The 23,184-nt window shown below is 37.5% G+C and overlaps 1 protein-coding gene across 14 annotated transcripts in view; it reads left to right on the forward strand.

Annotated features, from left to right (window-relative positions):
• The window catches only part of WDFY3 (WD repeat and FYVE domain containing 3), a 276,232-nt gene that overhangs the window by 146,008 nt on the left and 107,040 nt on the right, over positions 1-23,184 (forward strand). For 13 of the 14 annotated variants that reach the window (XM_027059971.2, XM_027059983.2, XM_027059961.2 and 10 more), the window contains 8 exons: positions 7,820-8,277; positions 9,698-9,781; positions 15,272-15,449; positions 16,242-16,456; positions 18,524-18,636; positions 20,930-21,161; positions 22,633-22,733; positions 22,873-23,091. In XM_027059971.2, coding sequence (XP_026915772.1) covers positions 7,820-8,277; positions 9,698-9,781; positions 15,272-15,449; positions 16,242-16,456; positions 18,524-18,636; positions 20,930-21,161; positions 22,633-22,733; positions 22,873-23,091 — 1,600 coding nt within the window. The remainder of the gene's footprint in view (positions 1-7,819; positions 8,278-9,697; positions 9,782-15,271; positions 15,450-16,241; positions 16,457-18,523; positions 18,637-20,929; positions 21,162-22,632; positions 22,734-22,872; positions 23,092-23,184) is intronic. The other variant, XM_027060028.2, reaches the window with a different exon arrangement.

The following is a 23,184-nucleotide window of genomic DNA, read 5'->3' on the forward strand; positions in this document are numbered from 1 at the left end:
CATACATCTTTTCGAATTAGTGTTTTTATTTTCTTTTTGTAAATACCCAGTAATGGAATTACTGGATCATATGGTATTTCTGTTTTTAATTTTTTAAGCAACCTCCATGCTATTCTCCACAGTGGCTACACCAGTTTGTATTCCCACCAACAGCACATGAGTCTTCCCTTTTCTTTACATCCTCACCAACACTTGTTATTTCTTGTGTTTTTTATTTTAGCCATTCTGACAGGTATGAGATATTTTGTTGTTTTGATTTGCATTTACCTGATGATTAGTGAATTGGCTTACGTACAATACCCAGTGCTCATCCCAACAAGTGTCCTCCTCAATGCCCATCACCCGTTTTCCCTCTCCCCCACGCCCTGTCCACCCTCAGTTTGTTTCTGTATTTAAGAGTCTCTTGTGGTTTGCCTCCCTCCCTCTGTGTAACTGTTTGTTTTCCCCTTCCCTTCCCCCATGTTATTCTGTTAAGTTTCTCAAGATCCACATATGAATGAAAACATATGATATCTGTCCTTCTCTGACTGATTTATTTCACTCAGTATAATACCTTCCAGTTCCATCCACGTTGCTGCAAATGGTATGATTTTGTTCTTTCTCATTGCCAAGCAGTATTCCATTGTATATATAAACCACATCTTCCTTACCCGTTCATCAGTTGAAGGACATTTAGGCTCTTTCCATAAGGTGGCTATTGTGGCAAGCGCTGCTATAAACATTGGGGTACATGTGCCCCTATGCATCAGCACCCCTGTATCCCTTGGATAAATTCCTAGTAGTGTTATTGCTGGGTCATAGGGAAGTTCTATTTTTAATTATTTGAGGAATCTCCACACTGTTTTCCAGAGCAGCTGCAGCAGTTTGCATTCTCACCAACAATGCAAGAGGGTTCCCATCTCTCCACGTCCTCGCCAGCATCTGTAGTTTCCTGAGTTGTTCATTTTAGCCACTCTGACTGGTGTGAGGTGGTATCTCACTATGGCTTTAATTTCTGTCTCCCTGATGATGAATGACATTGAGCATCTTTTCATGTGCCTGTTGGCTATCTCGGTGTCTTCTTTAGAAAAGTGTCTGTTCATGTCTTTTACCCATTTCTTCACTGGATTATTTGTTTTTTGGGTGTGGAGTTTGGTAAGTTCTTTATAGATTTTGAATACCAGCCCTTAATCCGATATATCATTTGCAAATATCTTTTCCCATTCCATCGGTTGCCTTTTAGTTTTGTTGATTGGTTCCTTGCAGTGCAGAAGCTTTTAATCTTGATAAGGTCCCAATGATGAGATCATTCTTGCTTTTAGTTCCTTGCCTTTGTAGATGTGTATAGCAAAAAATTGCTGCAGCTGAGGTCAAAGAGGTTGTTACCTGCTTTCTCCTCTAGGGTTTTGATGATTTCTTGTCTCACATTCAGGTCTTTCATCCATTTAGAGTTTATTTTTGTGTACGGTGTAAGAAAGTGGTCTAGTTTCATTGTTCTGCATGTTGCTGTCCAGTTCTCCCAGCACCATTTGTTAAAGAGACTGTCTTTTTTCCATCGGATACTCTTTCCTGCTTTGTCAAAGATTAGTTGGCCATACATTTGTGGGTCTAATTCTGGGTTCTCTGTTCTATTCCATTGGTCTATGTGTCTGTTTTTGTGCCAATACCGTACCGCCTTGATGATTACAGCTTTGTAGTAGAGGCTAAAGTCTGGGATTGTGATGCCTCCCACTTTGGTTTTCTTCTTCAATATTACTTTGGCTGTTCAGGGTCTTTTGTGGTTCCATACAAATTTTAAGGATTGTTTGTTCTAGCTTTGAGAAGAATGCCGGTGCAATTTTTGATTGGGATTGGACTGAATGTGTAGATTGCTTTGTGTACTATTGACATTTTAATAATGTTTATTCTTCCAATCCATGAGCATGGAATGTTTTTCCATTTCTTTGTGTCTTCTTCAGTTTCCTTCATAAGCTTTCTATAATTTTCGGCATGCAGATCTTCTACATCTTTGGTTAGGTTTATTCCTTTATTTTATGGTTCTTGGTACAATTGTAAATGGGATCAGTGTCATTAATTCTCTTTCTGTTGCTTCATCATTGGTATAAAAATGCAACTGATTCCTGTACATTGATTTTGTACCCTGCGACTTTGCTGAATTCAGGTATCAGTTTTAGCAGTCTTTTGGTGGAGTCTTTCGGATTTTCCATGTAGAGTATCATGTCGTCTGCAAAAAGTCAAAGTTTGACTTCTTCTTTGCCAATTTTGATGCCTTTGATTTCCTTTTGTTGTCTGATTGCTGATGCTAGGTCTTCCAACCCTATGTTAAACAACAGTGGTGAGAGTGGACATCCCTGTCATGTTCCTGATCTCAGGGGGAAAGCTCTCAGTTTTTCCCCATTGAGAATGATATTAGCTGTGGGCTTTTCATGTATGGTTTTTATGATGTTTAGGTATGTTCCTTCTATCCCAACTTTCTTAATGGTTTTTATTAGAAAAGGATGCTATATTTTGTCAGATGCTTTTTCTCCATCTATTGACAGGATCATATGGTTCTTTTCCTTTCTTTTATTAATGTGATGTATCACAGTGATTGATTTGCTAATATTGAACCAGCCCTGCAATCCAGGAATGAATCCCACTTGATCATGGTGAATAGTTCTTTTTATATGCTGTTGAATTCGATTTGTTAATATCTTGTTGAGAATTTTTGCATCCATGTTCATCAGGAATATTGGCCTGTAATTCTCCTTTTAGTGGGGTCTCTTTCTGGTTTGGGAATCAAGGTAATGCTGGCTTCATAGAATGAATCTGGAAGTTTTCCTTCCGTTTTTTTTTTTAACAGCTTGAAAAGGGATAGGTATTAATTCTGCTTTAAATATCTGTTGAATTCCCCAGGGAAACCATCTGGTCCAGGGCTCTTATTTGTTGGGACATTTTTGATAACTGATGCAATTTCTTTACGAGTTATGGATCTATTCAAATTTTCTATTTCTTCCCGTTTGAGTTTTGGTAGTATGTGGGTGTCTAGGAAATTGTCCATTTCTTCCAGGTTGTCCAGTTTGTTAGCATATAATTTTTTATAGTATTCTATGATAACTGCTTGTAATTCTGAGGGATTGGTTGTGATAAATCCATTTTCATTTGTGATTTTATCTATTTGTGTCCTCTCTCTTTTTGAGAAGTCTGGCTGGGGGTTTATCAATTTTGTTTATTTTTCCAAAAAACCAACTCTTGGTTTCATTGATCTGTTCTACTATTTGTTTGGATTCTATATTGTTTATTTCTGCTCTTATCTTTATTATTTCTCTTTTTCTGCTGGGTTTGGCATTTGTTGTTCTTCTAGTTCCTTTAGGTGTTCCGTTAGATTTTGTATTTGGAATTTTTCTTTTTCTTGAGGTAGGCCTGGATTGCAATGTATTTTCCTCTTAGGACTGCTTTTGCTGCATCCCAAAGGGTTTGGATAGTTGTGTTTTCATTTTCAGTTGTTTCCATGTATTTTTTAATTTCTTTCTTAATTGCCTGGTTGACCCATTTGTTCTTTAGTAAGATGTTCTTTAACCTTCATGCATTTGAAGGTTTTCCATACTTTTTCCTGTGTTGGATTTCAAGTTTCATAGCACTGTGATCCTTAAGTGTGCATAGTATGATATCAATTCTTATATATTTATTGAGGTTTTGTGACCCAGTATGTGATCTCTCTTGGAGAATGTTCTATGTGCACTCAAGGAGAATGTATATTCTGCTTTAGGATGGAAAGTTCTAAATATATCTGTCAAGTTCATCTGGTCCAGTGTATCATTCAGGGCCATTGTTTCTTTATTGATTTTCTGTCTAGATGATCTGTCCGTTGTTGTAAGTGGAGTATTAAAGTCCCCTGCAATTACCACATTCTTACCAATAAGACTGCTTATGTTTGTGATTGATTGTTCTATATATTTAGGTGCTGCCGAATTCGGTGCATAGACATTTATAAGTGTTGGCACTTCTTGATGGATAGACCCCGTAATTATTTTAAAATCTAGTGTAAAGTCTAGTTTGTCTGATATAAGTATGGCTACTCCAGCTTTCTTTTGACCTCCGGTAGCATGATAGATGGTTCTCCATCCCCTCACTTTCAATCTGAAGGTGTCCTCAGTTTTAAAATGGATCTCTTGTAGACAGCAAATAGATGGATTTTGTTTTTTTTATCCATTTTAATACCCTGTGTCTTTTGATTGGAACTTTTAGTCCATTTACATTCAGTGTTATTACTGAGAGATATGGGTTTAGAGTCATTGTGTTGTCTGTAGGTTTCATGCTTGTAGCGATGTCTCTGGTACTTTGTCTCACAGGATCCCCCTTAGAATCTCTTCTAGGGCTGGTTTAGTGGTGATGAATTCCTTCAGTTTTTGTTTGTTTGGGAAAACCTTTATATCTCATTCCATTCTGAATGACAAGTTTACTGGATAAAGGATTCTTGCCTGCATATTTTTCCTGTTCATCACGTTGAAAGTTTCCTGCTCCTCCTTTTTGGCCTCCCAAGTTTTAGTAGATAGGTCTGCTGCTATCCTTATGTGTCTACCCTTGTATGTTAAGGCCCATTTTTCCCTAGCTGCTTTCAGAATTCTCTCTCTATCCTTGTATTTTGCCAGTTTCACTATGATAACATCATGCAGAAGATCGATTCAAGTTACCTCTGAAGGGAGTTCTCTGTGCCTCCTGGATTTCATTGTCTGTTCCTTCCCCAGATCAGGGAAGTTTCAGCTATGATTTGTTCAAGCACAGTTTCAGCCCCTTTTCTCTCTCTTCTTCTTCTTCTGGAACTCCTATGATACAGATATTGTTGCATTTCATGGAATCACTTAGTTCTCTAATTCTCCCATTGTGATACAGAATTTTTTTATCTCTCTTTTCTCAGCTTCCTCTTTTTCCATAATTTTATCTTCTAATTCACCTATTCTCCCCTCTGCCTGTTCAATTCTCACTGTCACTGCCTCCAGTTTATTTTACACCTCATTTACAGCACTTTTTAATTCATGACTATTTTTCAGTTCCTTGATCTCTGCAGCAATAGATTCTCATCTGTCTTTGTATGCTTTTTTCTAGCCCAGCAATTAATCTTATGACTATTTTTCTAAATTTTTATTCAATTATACTGTTTCTATTTGTTTTGATCAGTTCTTTAGCTGTCATTTCTTCCTGGAATTTCTTTTGAGAATTCTTCCGTTTCATCATTTTGGCTAGTTTTCTGTCCCTTATGTGTCTTAAAAACTTATTATGTGCCCTGTTTCTGCAAGCACTACTATATTAAAGAGGGGCCGTACACTGTCTAGGGCCTGGCCCTTCAGGAGGTGTTTTTTGGAGTTACTTACTGTCTGTTATTGTGAGTTTGGTTACTTTATTTCCCTACTCGTAGTGATGTTTTGGACCCTCCACCAGGTGTACTTTGATTGTCGAAGTAGCCCTGGAAGGGAAAACAAACAGACAAATAAACAAAAAACAAACAGAAAAAGAAAACACACAAACACAAAAAACCCAAAAACAAAAAGCCAGAAACGCCAGCTACCAGTAGACAACAGGGTGGAGGCATTGCTGATGGAAGAGGCATTATCCCATACAATGAGAGAAACAACAGGGTTGGGAAAAAGAAAAAATAAAAATTGACCAGCAATAGAAACTATAGCCTTAATCTAGAGAGAGAGAAAGGAAAATAAGGAAGGAGGTATAGAACATGTATCAAGAGAATGGATTAAATATGTCTGCTTAAACAGACCAATAACCAGAGTAACCAGACTAGAGGAGGGAAGAAATAAGAAGAAAAGGATGAATGTATCTATATAGTAAGAATTGTCCAAGAATTAAACCAGGCAATGCAACAGAGCTTGTCTGGAGCAAGGGCTATCTGGTTCATCAGCGTTAATCCCACTCTAGTAGATATGTAGTTACCAGGCACCAAGGGGCATGGTATGGTGGTAGGCAAGTACCGCCTCCACTGTGGTTATGCTGTCTGTTCCTTGAAGTGCTCCACCTATGGCCTGTCAGGTTGTCCCGGTGGGTCCCTGGAAGCAACTCTGCCTCTTCTTCCCAGACTCTTGGGATTCAAAGTCCTTTGGCCTCAAGACGGCTTTGTTTGAGAGACAGGGGACCTTTGGATCCGCCTACTTCTCTGCCATGTTGGCTCCTCCTCCAACCCCTCTCTTCTGAGGAATTGTGGCTTTGACCCACTCAGATTCTCTGGAGGAGGGTCTTGCTGAGCAATGGGCGAGTGCGGCCCGACTCCAGGAACATTCACAAGATTGTGCTTCTGCCAGTGCCCAGAGACTGTTGGCTGGGTGCCAATCCGCCTCAGAAAAAGTTTGTGCAACCTTGTAGCAGCAGCATTTCAGGGTTTATGGAAAATGACAACACACATCTAGCACCAGGCTTCCCCCTTAACGTCCTTGTTGCAACACCAGTGAATGTGGTTTTTCTCTGGGGCCTGCTGGTACCTTTGCCTGTGGGGTGGCCGCACAGCCTCTACCAAATGTCCTCCCTGCAGAGGAACCGCCACTCCCCTTGTGGCCTGTGGACCCCTCGGACCTCGCTCTCTGCTCTTGGGGATTTGCCCTTCTCACTAGAGCACCACCAGGTATCAAGCTTTGGAGCCTCAGACTCTGCACTCCTCCTGTTTATAAAGTCTTGATGGAATTTTAAACCCTCTCCTTTCTCCCTTTTTTTGTTCAGTCCCTGAAGCTGTTTCCACTTTCCACTTTCTCTCCAGCTGCTTTGGAGGGGAGGTGCTTTTCCCATACTCTTCCCCATCTCCGACCTCTCTCCGCAAGCAAAAACAGCTCCCTGCCCTCCTCAGCTTTTCTTTTTCCTAGTTCACCTCTCCGCGCTGTGTACCTGCCGAGTTCTGTGGTTCAGGTTGTGCAGATTGTTGTGTGAATCCTCAGATCACTTTTCTAGATGTGCAGGATGGTTTAGCGTTGATCTGGCTGCATTTCAGCAATGAGAGATGCAAAAAAACTTCCATGCTGTTCCACCATCTTGGCTCTCCTCTGATGATTAGTGATGTTGAGCATCTTTTCGTGTGTCTGTTTGCCATCTGTGTGTCTTCTTTGGAAAAATGTCTGTTTATGTCTTCTGCCCGTTTTTACATTGCATTTTTTTGTTTGTTTGGTGTTGTATAAGTTCTTTATATATTTTGGATATTAACCCCTTATCAGATAATCATTTGCAAATATCTTTTCCCATTCGGTAGGTTGTCTTTTTTGTTTTATTGGTGGTTTCTTTTGCTGTGCGAAAGCTTTTTATTTTGATATGGTCCCTATAGTTTAATTTTTACTTTTTGTTTCCCTTGCCTTAGCAGACATGTCTAGAAAAATGTTTATACAGCTGATGTCAGAGAAATCACTGCCTGTGGTTTTTTTTTTTTGTTTTTTGTTTTAGTTTTATGGTCTCAGATCTCATAAGTAGGTCTTTAATCTATTTTGAGTTTATTTTTGTGTACAGTGTAAGAAAGTGGTACACTTTCATTCTTTTGCAGTTTGCTGTCCAGTTTTCCTGGCACCATTTGTTGACGAGACTGTTTATTTTCCCTATTGTATATTTTTGCCTCCTTTGTCGTAGATTAATTGACCATATAAGTGTGGGTTTGTTTCTAAGTCTCTATTTTGTTCCATTGATCTATGTGTCTATTTTTGTGTAAAATGGTATTTTTTAATTAGTAAAATATTTGACATGCATTATAGGGCTGGTTAATGGGAAATGACAAAAACATTACTATTGTATGTTCATAGAAATCATGTTCCCTTTTGACGTTCATGTATTTTGCTTTAATTTGAATTATAAGGGGTTTTGTTTTTTTCATCCCCTTTAGGCCCTCCTATCAGTCCTTCGAGAAAGCCATCGTTCAAGAACAGTTTTTAGGAAAGTTGGAGGATTTGTGTACATTACATCCTTGCTTGTTGCCATGGAAAGGTCTTTGAGCTCACCACCCAAGAATGGCTGGGAGAAAGTGAACCAGAATCAAGTGTTTGAACTTCTCCACACTGTGTTTTGCACATTGACTGCAGCAATGCGCTATGAGCCAGCCAACTCTCATTTCTTCAAAACAGAGATTCAGTATGAGAAGTTGGCAGATGCTGTTCGATTTCTTGGCTGCTTCTCAGACCTAAGAAAAATAAGCCCCATGAATGTCTTCCCCTCAAACACACAGCCATTTCAAAGACTTTTGGAGGAAGATGTAATCTCGATGGACACAGTGTCACCCACTTTACGGCACTGCAGTAAACTCTTTATTTATCTCTACAAAGTAGCTACAGATTCTTTTGACAGGTATGGCTTTGCTCTGCTCTGAATTAAAGGAGATGCTCTGTGTGACTTCAGCATTAAGGCTTGAATTATAAGTTAACTTGAAAGGAAATGAAAATGAATCTTTTATTTGCTTGTTTATCACTTATTTGCGAATATTACCGTTGCTCTGATGTTAAGGTTTTCAACATGAACATTTGTGTATTATTTGTAAATCTAGGGTCAGTTAGCTCTTGATGTACTTAAAGTAAGTTTCTATAAAGTTTACTTTAACGCTGGTATTTACTATTGTTCTTTCTCCTCTATCCTCAACATTAGGTATATCCGGACTTAAAGATATTAGTTATCAGCAGGAGACAGTGGTTATGATTATATGTATTTCCAGACGGAGAATATATTCTCAACATTCATAATCACTCTCAATATTTCATGATCCTTGAAAAAGAATATAGTTCCATAAGAGACGATGATAGTTCAAGAGTCTATCAGATTTCTTTACTTATTCGTTCATTAAAAAATACTTTACGAACAACTGTTCCACGCGATGTTATTTTGAGAGTTCAAGCACAAGACTCCTTTAGACGTGGCCATCCTTTAGCTAAAACACAGACACATAAATAAACAACTACAATATATTGTGATAATATCTACAATGAGGGAGTTCCAGGGTTCTAAGGTGGATCATAGGAGTACCACTTTACTTAAATTAGTTATTTTCAGTGATTAAAGCGTTCTCAGCTTGAAGATAATGTGAGAGTGGTCATGGTGCTGATTTGTCCCACGCATTATCACTTTTAAAGTTAACATAGTTTTATTTCATGAGATAACTGAAATGTTTTCTATATTGCCCCCATATGTAAAGCAAGTAATTCTATGTGGATAGCTTCTAATAGGTTTTACATCATTTACTGTGAAGTATCTACTTTGAAATATCTACTGAGAGATGTTTCTTGCTTCTTGACCATATTTCTTAGACCTTACTCTTCAGATAAGAAAATACAAGTAATGTAAGAAACACTGTTTTCCAGTTTTTTACTTTTTAAAAATGCATATATATTGTTAAAAAGAAACATAGTATGGCGTAGTATTCAAGGAATAAGCTGTTTGAAATTGAAATTTGTATATGTAGATTCAACCTCTTTCCCCTTTTCTACTCATCCTAGTTAGTATACCTCAGTTTTAGTTTACTTTGTGAAAAGCAGGCCTTATGACACTCTGTTTAACAAATGTGTTAAGTGTAACATTAATGGATAAGCATCTGCCTTAAGCATGCTTTTCTGTTTCCCTCAGTGCATGTGTTGTAGTCTTGTTTCTTGTTCCTGCTGAGTATGGAGGGTGTTCCTTATTAAACTTTTACTGGTATTTCTTGTGAAACTAACCAACTGCCAACCTGGTGTTCTCTTCTAACCTCTCTAAACCACCCTGTCTGTTTTGTTGTCTGTAGTCGTGCAGAACAGATCCCTCCTTGCCTGACAAGTGAGTCTTCTCTCCCCTCTCCTTGGGGTACACCAGCTTTGTCCAGGAAAAGGTACTGATCTTATAATGGAAGTCAATCTTTATTTGTGTGTTTTTTTTCTTCCCTGTGCTTAATTATGTGTAAATGTGGTGATTGTGCTTTGTACAAAAATTTTTTGGCTTTCAGATTTTTTTAGGTTTTAGAATTGTCAACTTCTGAGTATATTTATGAGCACAAAATGTGTTAATGCCATGAAGATATGAGGGACGTTTAGAATTTTGTCATTTGACTCTAATATTTAGAGTGAAATATACATTTTGCCTTGAGAGCAGTGTATCTTTTATCAAAATTAATTTAGAAATGAGGACTTAATGCTTTTTTATGTAGAGTACTTTTTCTTTTTACTTTAAAGGTGCTAGGAAGCATTCTTCAGTTTTTACCATTACTCCAAAATGAACATCACAGCACTGGCAAGGAAATGTGTGTTTTCTCAATCAGGTTCAACCAGTTGAAATGTGATGCTGTTGTAGAGACTTGTCATGGCCAGCCTTTGGAAAAAGCGAATAAAAAAACTTACCTAGCTGTTGCTTTCATTGGTTCTGTGTATATCTGTTTCTAAGCTGATCTAGTCTTCCTTGTATATAAAGCTTATGAATATAAAGAACCAGCAGTTGGTTGACAAGAGTACAATTAAGATCCATTTAAGATGCCATTTGCAACCTATATTTAAAATGATCATAGTCTGTGCAGTTGAAACCAATACCCTTCCTTCCCCAGTTTTTCTCATAACCAAGTACAAGTCTTTTGGTCTTGTATTAATATTCTTCCATTGTAGCTTTCTAAAATTGAATACTGAGGTTCAGCTATGTTATTGATTAATTTTATCTCTTATTCAGGATTTGAAACTCGCATGTTAGTCGAGTTTTTGTATTAAAAGTATTTATTACAAATCCTGTATTTCAATATATTTCAGTAGTAATATTCATCAGATATATGGACTTGTATTTTCCTTTTTCTCTTATGTTTGCACTGAAGCTTACAGCTCATTTTCTGACAGTAAATCATAGAAGAGTTCAGAATAGTCTTAAACAAATTTAGTGTTGTTCAGTGTATTTCTATTTTAAAACTATTCCTTTTTTGTCGTTCTAAGAACATTTTTTTTTAATGCAAGAAACCATAAAATCAATTTGAGTTGATACAGTATCTTCTGTTGCTAAAATGAAGGCAGTAAAAGGTATTCTTAGTGTTTGAAGATTCACGTATGCTCACTATCCCACATATTGGATATTAGAAAAATAGTTTTAATTACTAGTTTTCATTCTTAAAAGTCACATTTATGATTCCCTGAAGGGTAAAGGTATAAAAATTGCTGTGTTTAAAAACATTTAACCATTTTTTAGTATTAACCAAAAACTATAAAATACTTTCAATAGAAATTCATAGATTAAAGCAACACATGAAAGGAAATTCATCAGAACTGTTTTATTTAAATGATAATTTGACAAAGGGAAATTTCATTCCATATCATAGAGAGTTATTTAAGGGCTTAGATCAAGAACATTTTGTCATCATTTGCAACACAGCTGCATGTGAGGATGCCATATCTTTGACTTGGGGGAAACCTTCACTGAATCCACAGCCCTGTTTAACTGAATCTTTTCTATGGGAATGCTAATTAGGCTCTCAGGTTGGCTTTACCCCAAGGAAGTTCCCAATATTGTTCATGCTAATAGTAAGGTCAGTGTTGACATTTTCAGGTTGCCATTCTGGTCAGGTTACATAGATTTTGCTCAGTGATAAGAATCATAAGCTAATAAAACAGTGCTTTTATTTTCACATGCAGATATGGTAACTTGAAATTAGAATATCTCTAGAACGTCTCAACAAATTACATCAGCTCATGGCATTTCTTCTTGTGGCAAAATATGTTGTTTTTGTTGGCCAAAGGAGAAACCAACAATGTATTAGTTTTTATGGCTTATTGGAATTTTCAGACACGAAGGAAGTTTTGAGTTTGTGATTCTTGTCTGTTATTGTAAAATGCTGGAGATTCTTCTCTTTTTTTTAAGAATGGGGGGGAAATGCCTAAGAAACCTTATAGTATTTAGAAAACCAAAACTCATAACATTTTTCATTAGTATTCATTATTCAGAAAGAATAATGGAACAGAATTATAGCTGAACGATATTTAATCACAGTTAGAGGAAGGAGACGAAAACAAAATACAAAATAAAAACCAAGGTTTTCTATAATATATCTGCAGGGGAGAAAAAGGTGGCGAGTACTAGTTATTATTCAAACATGGTATCTGTTACTCAGTGTCTATACACACTTGATGGTAATTAAGGCAAAGCATATTCAGAATTTAAATATTCAAGAATATATTCCCCAAAGAGGTAGGTAAATCTTAAATATATATGAAAATTTAGATTGAAATATTAAGTAGCAATTTTTCTAAGTTTTAAAAGTAATGGCAGCATAAAAATTAACTAAATTTTGAAATGTTGTTTTAGCCTACGTTTGTAAATGAGTAGGTCTTGCTTGAGATTATCCGTTTAATAAACTTACTCTCATGTCTAAATTTTAAAAATGATAATACCTGTGGTGATACCTAAGTGGCTAAATAAGTATTAATATTATATAATGCCTGTTAAAATAGGCCTAATTTTAGTTAATAAATACCATGTTTTAGATTTAGCAGTGTTTACAGTATTTTCCCAGTTTGAGAAGAATGAATGCAATTTTTATATCAGAGTATTGTTATCTTATATAAGATTAAAAGGCATACTACTGTGGGGTGTCTGGATGGCTCAATCAATTGAGCATCCAACTCTTGATGTTGGCTCGGGTCATGCGTGATCTCACGATCTGTGAGATCGAGCGTCATGTTGGAATCTGCACTGACAGCACAGAGTCTGCTTGGGATTCTCTATCTCCCTGTCTCTACTTGTCCCCTGCTTGTGCCCACATGCGCGTGCGCTCTCTCTCGCTCTCTCTCTCCTCTCCCCCAAATAAATAAACTTTTTTTTTTTAAAGGTACTGGTATGGGGCGCCTGGGTGGCGCAGTCGGTTAAGCGTCCGACTTCAGCCAGGTCACCATCTCGTGGTCCGTGAGTTCGAGCCCCGCGTCAGGCTCTGGGCTGATGGCTCGGAGCCTGGAGCCTATTTCTGATTCTGTGTCTCCCTCTCTCTCTGCCCCTCCCCTGTTCATGCTCCCTCTCTGTCCCAAAAATAAATAAAAACGTTGAAAAAAAAATTTAAAAAATAATAATAATAAAAGGTACTGGTATAATGGGTATATATTAATTAATAAAGAGTTTGTTTTCTGAAGGCACAAAGCCTCCTTCCTGGGTATATCCATAATTTAAATTCAATCTACATTAAATCTGGCAACTCAGAAATAATTTTGGAAGGACTGTGACTAAAGTATACAACTAGAATTTGGTTTTTCTTCAAATTATGTCAACTTTTATGAAATTTCTTAATAGTTCAGAATTCCTACTACACTATCATCTTTTTTTCTAGATGGGATCATAATATTTCACAGAATAAAAGAACAACATAGGAAGAGGATAGCTATTGGTAATAAACATTTAGAAATCTATCCTAGTAAGTTTAGAAATAAATAACAAAAACAGCAAAAAAAAAAAAAGCAGTTGAAAAAAATGAGTGGGTGGAGGACATGCAGACTTTAAATAAACTAGGAGAGCCCGTGTGTTTTTTTTATGTAAGTAGAGCTGAATACTTTCCTGGAATCTCTGTTAAAAAGAGAATGGTACTTTAAAAAAAAAAAAAACAAAAACAAAAAAACCAGCCACGGCAATGCCAGATCTTTGCTACAAAATCACTGACTTAAAGCATCTGTTTCCCAAGCTGCTCTTGTGCCAGAGCGCTGAAACTGCACTGCTCCCAGTGACAGAGCTCAGCAACAGACAAATTATGCTGAAACCAATTCATTGGAACAAAGAGCTCCCATAGGCTGAAGCCACAAGCATCTGTTTTCTAGTGCCAGGATACAAAATGTGCAAAACTCATGAATTGTAGAAGAATAGTATGAAATAGAAAGTGGAGATCATTGATGAGAAGAAATGTGGAATGTTCAGGACATGGCTAGGCTTTCTATCTCATAGAAGCTTGTTATGTAAAAATATGCCTTCTAAGTTTTTAAAAATTGTGATGAATATTTTCAGGGGTGAATTAATGCAAAAGAATGTGAGCGTAGTTCCAAATAAGCTAAAGGAAAACTTCCTTGATGCTTAACATATATATTGTCAGGTGGCCAAGATTCTGAGCCATCCCTGACTCAGTTTGACCCAGTTATAGATGTTGTCAGCTCATTTTTTAAAAAAAAAATTTTTTTAACATGTATTCATTTTTGAGAGTGAGCGAGACAGAGCATGAGCGGGGGAGGGGCAGAGAGAGAGGGAGACACAGAATCAGAAGCAGGCTTCAGGCTTCGAGCTGTCAGCACAGGGCCCGACGCGGGGCTCGAACTCACGGACTGCGAGATCATGACCTGAGCCAAAGTCGGATGCTCAACCGACTGGACAACCCAGGCGCCCTCTTTTTTTTTAATAAGACATTTTATTTCTTAACGTGACCATCTGTGGGTAATTTTTTTTTAATGTTTAATTTTGAGAGTGCGTAAGCAGGGGAAGAGCAGAGAAAGCACACACACACACACACACACACACACACACACACACACACACACACACACAAAATCTGAAGCAGGCTTCTGGCTCCAAGCTGTCAGCACAGAGCCCAGTGTGGGGCTCGAACCCATGAACTGCAAAATCAAGACCTGAGCTTTCAAGTCGGATGCTTAACCGACAGAGCCACTCAGGCGCCCCGGATCTTGTTAGTTCTTGCTTATGTTGCCCACAGTTTAGGGAAAGGTTACAAACACATAGGTAATTTCAAAAGAAAATCTTAGTGAGGGATTTGACTTCATTCAATTTATACCCTCATCATATTTTATCAGAACTTTCACCTTTCCTAGAGTTTGAATCACTGTGATTTCACCTATTTGTTGTATCTTCTGATACAGGTGTCATTCTTCTTTGTGTGTGTGTGTGTGTTATTGAGACGTGATTGACATAGAGCACTGTTATAAGTTAAGGTATACAACATAATGACTTGCCTCACCCCATGTTGTAAAATGATTACCACAGTAAGTTTAGTTAACGTCCATCATCTCAAATAAATACAAGGAAAAAAACTTCCGTGTGATGAGAGCTTTGAGGATTTACTCTCTTAGCACTTTCAAATCTATCAGAGAGGAGTGTTAACTTTGGTCATCATGTGCCCTTCTTTAATGAAACAATCCCAGTGACAAGTGGTAAAGACATAGTCTAGAAGAATCGATGGTTAAATTGTATGTAACTCTAAGAATTGATAATATATTGCTTTTTCATATCCCAACCTTAAAGTGTTTTGTAACCCAGTCTTGAATTACAAAGGTTTTTGTTTATCAGTGGACAAAGTTAACAAAAGATGAAGAAATGGAAAAGAGAATGTATTTGAATTTAATGCTAAATTACCCTTCTTTCTTTTTTACAGGCATGCATATCATTCTGTTTCAACTCCCCCTGTTTACCCTCCTAAAAATGTCGCTGACCTGAAACTACATGTGGCAACTACATCTTTCCAGAGTTCTGATGCTGTCATCATTCATCCTGGAGCCATGCTTGCTATGCTGGACCTCCTGGCCTCTGTTGGGTCAGTGACACAGCCAGAAGTAAGTGTGGATATGTTAGCTCCTTTCCATCTTCGCGAATGAGTAAAAGGATGTGAATATGACTGTGTAAGCAAGGGACTGGGTCCAAGAAAGAGTGATAAGGAACAGTTCCATATCACATACTAAAGTCGGAGAGGAAAAAATAGGATTGTTCAACTTGAGTCTTAACTTTCTTGTGAGGTAGGTATATATGTTTTAGAATACAGTTCATTTGGTACAAATGTAGCCAAGATGGTTACTTCTAGTGCTAAAATAATTGTTTCTCCTTCTAAGTCCTGCTTATCAGTGGAAACTGTTAATGAATCATACAGAAAGAAAAAACAACTGAAGATACCATTTTGAGGCTATTTATGTTTTGACTTGTAGCACTCAAGAGTTTGGGTGAATGGGAGCTTCAGTGACTAATTATGCTAAAATGTTGTATGGCCTCTAAGGCTTAAAGTGTCACAAAAGCCTCTAAGGCTTTCCTTTACACTGGTTGTTTACTCATGAAGTAAAAGACCTCACATTCATTACTTCTATAAAAATTAAAATACTATTAGGTAGTCTTTCAGTACAAAAGACTTGGAGGAGAGAGGAGTCCAGCTGGGTGTGCTTCCGGTGAAACGAGGATAGGAAACGTTTGCCTAGCCTTGTTTGAATTGCTAGATCACTCTGCATCAGCTTCTTAATTCATCTGAAGGGAATTTGAAATGTGTAGAGACCTCCTATTACAAGTTGTGCTTCATGTGGAGAGAACTGTCACCTTTCTTCCTAAGAATGCCCTGGTGGCATGGATTTCTCTCACTTCAGCATGCTCTGGACCTTCAACTTGCTGTGGCAAATATCTTACAAGCCCTGGTGCACACAGAGAGAAACCAGCAGGTCATGTGTGAAGCTGGCCTTCACGCCCGATTGCTGCAGCGGTGCAGTGCCGCCCTGGCAGACGAGGACCACTCACTGCACCCGCCCCTCCAGCGGATGTTTGAACGACTAGCTTCTCAGGCTCTGGAGCCCATGGTGCTGAGGTCAGTGTGTCCTCTTTCTTGCCGTTGAACAAGCCACAGGTAGTAACCGCAGTTCCCAGAGTCTTGGTATTCAAGAGTTTTTGCTATGATACACATGTATCCAAGTATCAGTGGGCAAAACCAAAACAATAAAAATGGGCAAAGTGCTCAAAATATTGGTCTTAGGTAAGCCCAGTTATTAGAAAACAGAGGGTGCTTATTTCTTCCACTCAAATGTAGCAAACTCTCCTTTAAAAATAAAGTCATGTCTTTATGACTTACATCTACTTTGTATTTGAGAACTTTTTATGTGTAAGAAGTCTCTTAAGAGGGGCGCCTGGGTGGCTCAGTCAGTTAAGCCTCCCACTTCGGCTCAGATCTCATGGTCTGTGAGTTCAAGCCCAGTATTGACAGCTCAGAACCTGGAGCCTGCTTCAGAATCTGTGTCTCCGTCTCTCTCTGCCCCTCCCCCCTCATGCTCTTTGTGTCTCAAAAAAAAAAAAACAAACATTGAAAAAAAATTAAAAGCTTCTCTTAAATACTTTTTGAACTTTTTAATTTTAAATTACTTACAGATTTAGAGAGGTTCTGTGTTCCAAGTTTCTTCGGTGTTTACATCTCCTACAACCATAATACATGAAAACTAAGAAACTGACATTGCTACAACGTATCCTTGTATGCTGTGGGTCTTATTATTTATCACATGTTTATATGCCCACTACACAATCAAGGCATCACAAACATCTCTATAGTGGTACTCCTTTATTATCATATCCACTCCCCTAACCCCCACCATTCTTAACCCCTGGAAACTGCCAATCTGTTCTCCATCTCGGTAAGTTTGTCACTTTGAGAATGTTATGTAAATGAAATCATTTGGTACATGAACTTTTGAGATTGACTGTTTTCACTTACCATAATGCCTTAGAAAGGCATCCAGATTGTTACATTTCAGTAGTCTTTTTATTGCTGAGGAGTATTCTGTGTATAGATACACCTTAACAGAGTTTAACCATTCAAGAGATACATATATTTAAATCTTTTTACTGAAAGAGAAGCAGTACTGTGTGTTTTAGGGATAAAACACCTTAAAAAAATATTTTCTTTGAAACTACCTTGCCAAAAAGATTTAAAGTGTAAGTTATCTTTTCCTTATTTACAAAAAAAACAAACTCCTGTATCTTGTCACTTTCAGATATAAGCAGCTCTTTACAATTTTTTTCTGCTGTTAAAGTAGTCCTTTTTTATAAAGCTTTTAAGGACTTTCCTAAAAATGGTTGGATTTTATTTGTAGTTTATGTTTTTTAACTGGCTCCAATCTAACAGTGAATTAAGAAAAAACCATTTACTAACCAGTATTGTATCAAGATAAATGAGACTGTTCCTACTCACTTTATCCATCATCTTATGGATGACCTAAAGTATTACAAAGAGCATGGAGATTTCCCCCTGATTATTTTTGGTAATCTGCTTTAAAAATAGAGTGAATGAAACAGAAAGATCTTATCTCATACTTAATACTAATATTTTATTAAATAACTTATACTGCCTAGTTAGTGGATAGGCTCAGTTTTCACAGTGAATGAATTTTCAGAACCAAATGTCACATGAAGATATAGATACCTGTGTTATTGATGAGCCATGAGCTGTAAGGTTATAAAGTCATTGTATTATACTCTACATGAAAAACTGGCAAAGGGTACCTGACCTAATTTTTTTCTGCTATAAGGAGTTGAAATTTCAGAGAAATACCTTTTTCCCACTTACACAGGATGCTATAAATGACTGGATACGAAGGACTCCTATTTGTGTAATTCCTAGACAATTTGTTACGTTTCTGCATATCACATTTTAGGAGAACAGGTTCCCCAAATTTCATATTTTAGCCCTTTACAATATTCTATTCTCTTTTCAGTGATAGGTAATTCACATGTAAAAACATATATTATTTTATAATAATTGTTTGGGTTGGCTTTATATTTTTAACTAGTCTGTTATACTTCATCAAATCCCATATTTTGTGTTTGGTTTGTGAATTACGTAATGTTCTCAATCAAGGAATAACTGCTTTCTTTCTCTCTTCTTTAGGGAGTTTTTACGTTTGGCAAGTCCATTAAATTGTGGTGCCTGGGACAAAAAACTGCTAAAACAATATAGGGTCCACAAACCAAGTTCACTGAGTTATGAGCCAGAGATGAGAAGTAAGTTGACCTTTGAAGCTGCCTTTTTTGGTTATTTTGTAGATGAAAATCATGTAGGGAATAAATACTACCTCAACAAGTTTTACTGTGAAAAAAAAAAGGAAAGGAAAGGGATTGTTGTTATTTAAATGAGGAAACATAAAATCTGGTTGTCTGAAGAAGGGGCAGCTGGGGGTGAACAAGGAATCACGATGTAAGCAGGGTCCAGAGGAGATGAGAATGACTAGCAGAGTAACACTTGGCCTGGACGAGATAGTACCTCTTTCTCAGAGGATTCATAATGTCTTTGCCTCTTTCAAGTAGCCTTTGCCGCCTGAACTAGAGCGGTCGCTAGATTCCTAACAGGCCACGGGTTTGCAGGACAGCTCCTGCAGGAGGATATGGAGGATAGGATGTCAAAAATACTGTTAAAAGGCGTTGAAGAGAGAGATATATCAAGGAGTATAGGTTGAGTAGGGAAGTGTGAGACCAGGTGGCCAGTGACAGGCTGGGAGAAAAGGGATCGATCACTGGACTGGAGAATAACAAGTAGGCCAAAAAAGCAAATGTAGTGAGAGAAAAGGAGTGAACTGGAGGGCGCGGGGGGCGGGGGAGACAGTGGCGATAAAAACTGGAGGAGTGGAACAGAGAAAAGGACCATGCCTAACCTGTGGCTCTGGAGTGAAGTGGAGGTGAAAGGTGATCCTAGAAGGAGAAGTGGGGTGTTAGATGGGTCTCTCCTGTGGACCTTGACATCTGGCACACTGGCAATAGCCAGCGCAGAGAAGACGGGCTGAAATGCCAGCAGCAGCAGATGGCACTTGGGTAGACAGGTATGTGGTAGCACTGCTGAGGAGGTGCCCCTGAGGGGAGTTTGCGCCTTGGGCTGTTGGGAGGCTGCTGGCGGCCAGAGTGCAGGCACCGCCTGCCTACCAGTCTGGCGGGGACCGTGGCAGTGAACAGATGCCCAGCAGATTCCACCCCAGGCACGGGAGAATTCTGCACCCTGCACCACCTTTCCTCCCGAAGCGAATTCTGTGGTTTTGTTGGGTTTTTTCCCTTTACGATTCATTCTGTATAATCGTTAGCCGTATGATTGGCGTTTGTTTGGATGGATTGAAGTAACCACTACTAGCGAAGCAGGAAAGCATAAAACTTAGGAAAGTAGAACAGCCGCCCTGAAAGGATGTAGTGATCACGTGGGTCATCCCCGAGTTCTTTCAGGTGAGAATGCCAAAGATTAAGCACCCACCAACTGTTATTTCAGTCTTAACTTTTTACCCCCTGCCACTTATCATCCGTGATTAGTGAACGCTGTGTTTTGGAAGCTAAGATGTTTTGAGTTCCAGCGTCGTCTTATTGGCAAACAAAGTATTTCAGTTTTACATTATCTATCACTATACCTCCCCTAGATGTGTATATACTTTTTTGTTACTGTCGTTTTTGTACTTAACACAGTTTGAATTGAATTGTGATTTCCTTCGCAAAGCATAGAAACAAAAATAGTTCCTTTCTCTAAGAGAATATTGAAATACATCTAGAGTTGCCTGAATGCTTAGCACAGTTAAAGCACTAGCACAGTTAAGAGAGAAAACAGTTACATTTGTGTGGTTTATCTTGAGAGAGAATATTTTCTCCATTCATTACATTTGTAATATCTTCCTAAAAAACAGACCAGTTTGTTTAAAATTTCTCTCTTTATTCTTCAAACTGTCACCATCTGCATGCATATAGGATTTTTTTAATTCAACTAATTTTGTGTTTATATATTTGATTGTAATGGTTGTAAGGGAAGAGTGAAAAGTAGGGAGAAAATGGGAGAGAAACAAGTTTTTGCTATTTATTTCTGATTTTTTTTTTTTAATAAAGATGACCCATCTCTTTCCATTGTAATCCTTCTTGAATATTGTGCTTTCTTGTGAAAGAGAAATAATAATTTGTGAAATAAAAGTATAATCTAATCTGGTTTTTAAAAACATGATCTATAATTTATAAGTGAATTACATTGTAACAGTAGTTTGGATAGTGGTTACTGGAAATTTTTATTCTTATTTGTACTCTGTAGTTTTCCACAACATATCCTGCAATGTGTTTATGCCTTTAGTAATAAGTAGAAAAGGAAACACATTCTATTTAAGTTGAAAAATGAGCATAAAATACATTAAAACTGGATATTAGCTTTGATGTGTAAGAATAAAATTATTACATATACTGAAACTAAAGAGTGGTATTTAAAAATAAGTCAACCTTGTAAAGCAATTATTTTAAAAATCTACATGGTATTTTTTCCCAAGAGATTTTCTTTGACTTACAGGTAGCATGATCACATCTATGGAAGGCCTGGGTTCTGATAATGTTTTCAGCTTACATGAAGATAACCATTACCGGATAAGCAAGAGCCTGGTAAAATCTGCAGAAGGAAGTACTGTACCCCTAACTAGGGTGAAGTGTCTGGTCTCCATGACAACCCCACATGACATCAGACTTCATGGGTCATCAGTTACTCCAGCTTTTGTTGAATTTGACACATCCCTTGAAGGGTTTGGGTAAGGAATTTGCAGGGTAGCCAAGCCTTATTGTATTATTTTATGCCTCCTACTTGCCTTTGACAAATCGATCCTTGGTTTTAAAAATACTTAGTTAAAATATGCTATATATTTTGTATTCCCAAATGATTGAGTTCTTTGAGCATGTTATTTTAAGGTTTTTAGATTTAATTATTTTCATTTATTTTTTTTATTTAAAAATGTTTTTTTAATGTTTATTTTTGAGAAAGAGGGAGACAGAGCGAGTAGGAGAGGGGCAGAGAGAGAGAGATACAGAATCCAAAGAAGGCTCCAGGCTCTGAGCTTGTCAGCACAGCCCGACACGGGGCTCAAACCCACGAAAGGCAAGATCATGACCTGAGCTGAAGTCAGATGTTTAACCGACTAAACCACTCAAGCGCCCCTAGATTTAATTATTTTGAATTATTATATTGAATAAGTTGATATGTTAAAGGAGTCAGTAATCTAAGATCCATGGTACAATTTTTTTTTTTTTGTAAACTTTTTTTTGTTGTTGTTTGGTAAATAAGGTTTTATTTTAACATAGCCACAGTCAATTATGTAAGTATTGTGTGTGGCAGCTTTCATGCTAGAATGGCAGAGTTCAATAGTCATGACAAACTCTCTGGTCTGCAAAGCATAAAATGTTTATGATCCGGCCCTCCCAGAAAATGTTCGTCAACCTTTGATTTAGAACAATAGGTCACGTGCAAATTAAAATTATATTAGAAGCTCTTTGGGTTTAATCATCATCCTTTTCCATAAATTACCTAGTTTAGTACCTTAAACATCGTAAATAGTCAATGACTATTACATCAAATGAGTAATTTCAAGTGGCAGAAAATGCTTTAGTAGCAGAAGCAACAATAAAGAATCTATGGAGAATCTAGAAGAACTTATAAAATCCATGAGCTTCAAAACAGACACAAATGCTAATATTGATAGATCTATGTCTATACTAGTTGTCTGTGGGATTCATATACACCAATCTAAAATTATATGTAAACTATACATAAAACTATATATAATTTGTGTTTTAAGAACACTGTCATGGGTTATTATTGAATGGTGGATTAAAACCTATTTTGGCATAGTCAGAACCAATCAGAACAGAAGAAGATGACTCACTGGAAAAGGGCACAAGGGAATTTTTCGGCAGTGATGAAATGGTTCCAGGTGTCTTGAACATGCTTGTACATTGGTACATTTTACCATATGCGACCTATACTTTGATTTTTTTTTTTAATTTAAAATAAAAGTGATGCCATTGGAGATTTTGTAAAGTATATCTTTCAGCACTCGTACGTATTTAAAATAAGGGAAGGACTTTATTAGGCATGCAGATTTATTCCATGATCTCTTCGCTCAAGTTACCCTGAAATGATGACAGTTTATTTCACTATGGTAAGCGCATAGTGATAAGAGAAGAAAATGGTTGATCTCTAATATGTACATTGTCTTTTCTTAATAGCTGCTTGTTCCTGCCCAGTTTGGCCCCCCATAATGCCCCCACAAACAATGCTGTCACAACAGGTCTTACCGATGGGGCCGTGGTCAGCGGCATTGGTTCCGGTAAATATTACTTACTTTGCTCCTGAGATTCGTTGTTTTTTAGTAGGCTCTATTTTCTTTAGAGTTTATTGCCTTCTCTTTAAAATGTACGTACGAACCAACACACTCTTTCGTTGTTATTTTTCTCTTTTTATTTTAGGTGAAAGATTCTTCCCTCCTCCATCTGGCTTAAGCTACTCTAGCTGGTTTTGTATTGAACATTTTAGTTCTCCTCCAAATAACCACCCTGTCAGACTTCTTACTATTGTGCGCCGAGCAAATTCTTCTGAGCAGCATTACGTGTGCCTTGCCGTCGTTCTGTCAGCAAAAGACCGATCTCTGATTGTCTCCACCAAAGAGGAACTACTCCAAAACTATGGTCAGTATCTGTTTCTTTTTGCTTCCTGTAAACATTGAAAATATTAAACATCATTATAATACTCATCTTTAATGTCCAGCTAGTAATTCTTTT

The sequence above is a fragment of the Acinonyx jubatus genome, chromosome B1 (assembly GCF_027475565.1).
Source record: "Acinonyx jubatus isolate Ajub_Pintada_27869175 chromosome B1, VMU_Ajub_asm_v1.0, whole genome shotgun sequence".
Lineage (NCBI taxonomy): Eukaryota > Metazoa > Chordata > Mammalia > Carnivora > Felidae > Acinonyx > Acinonyx jubatus.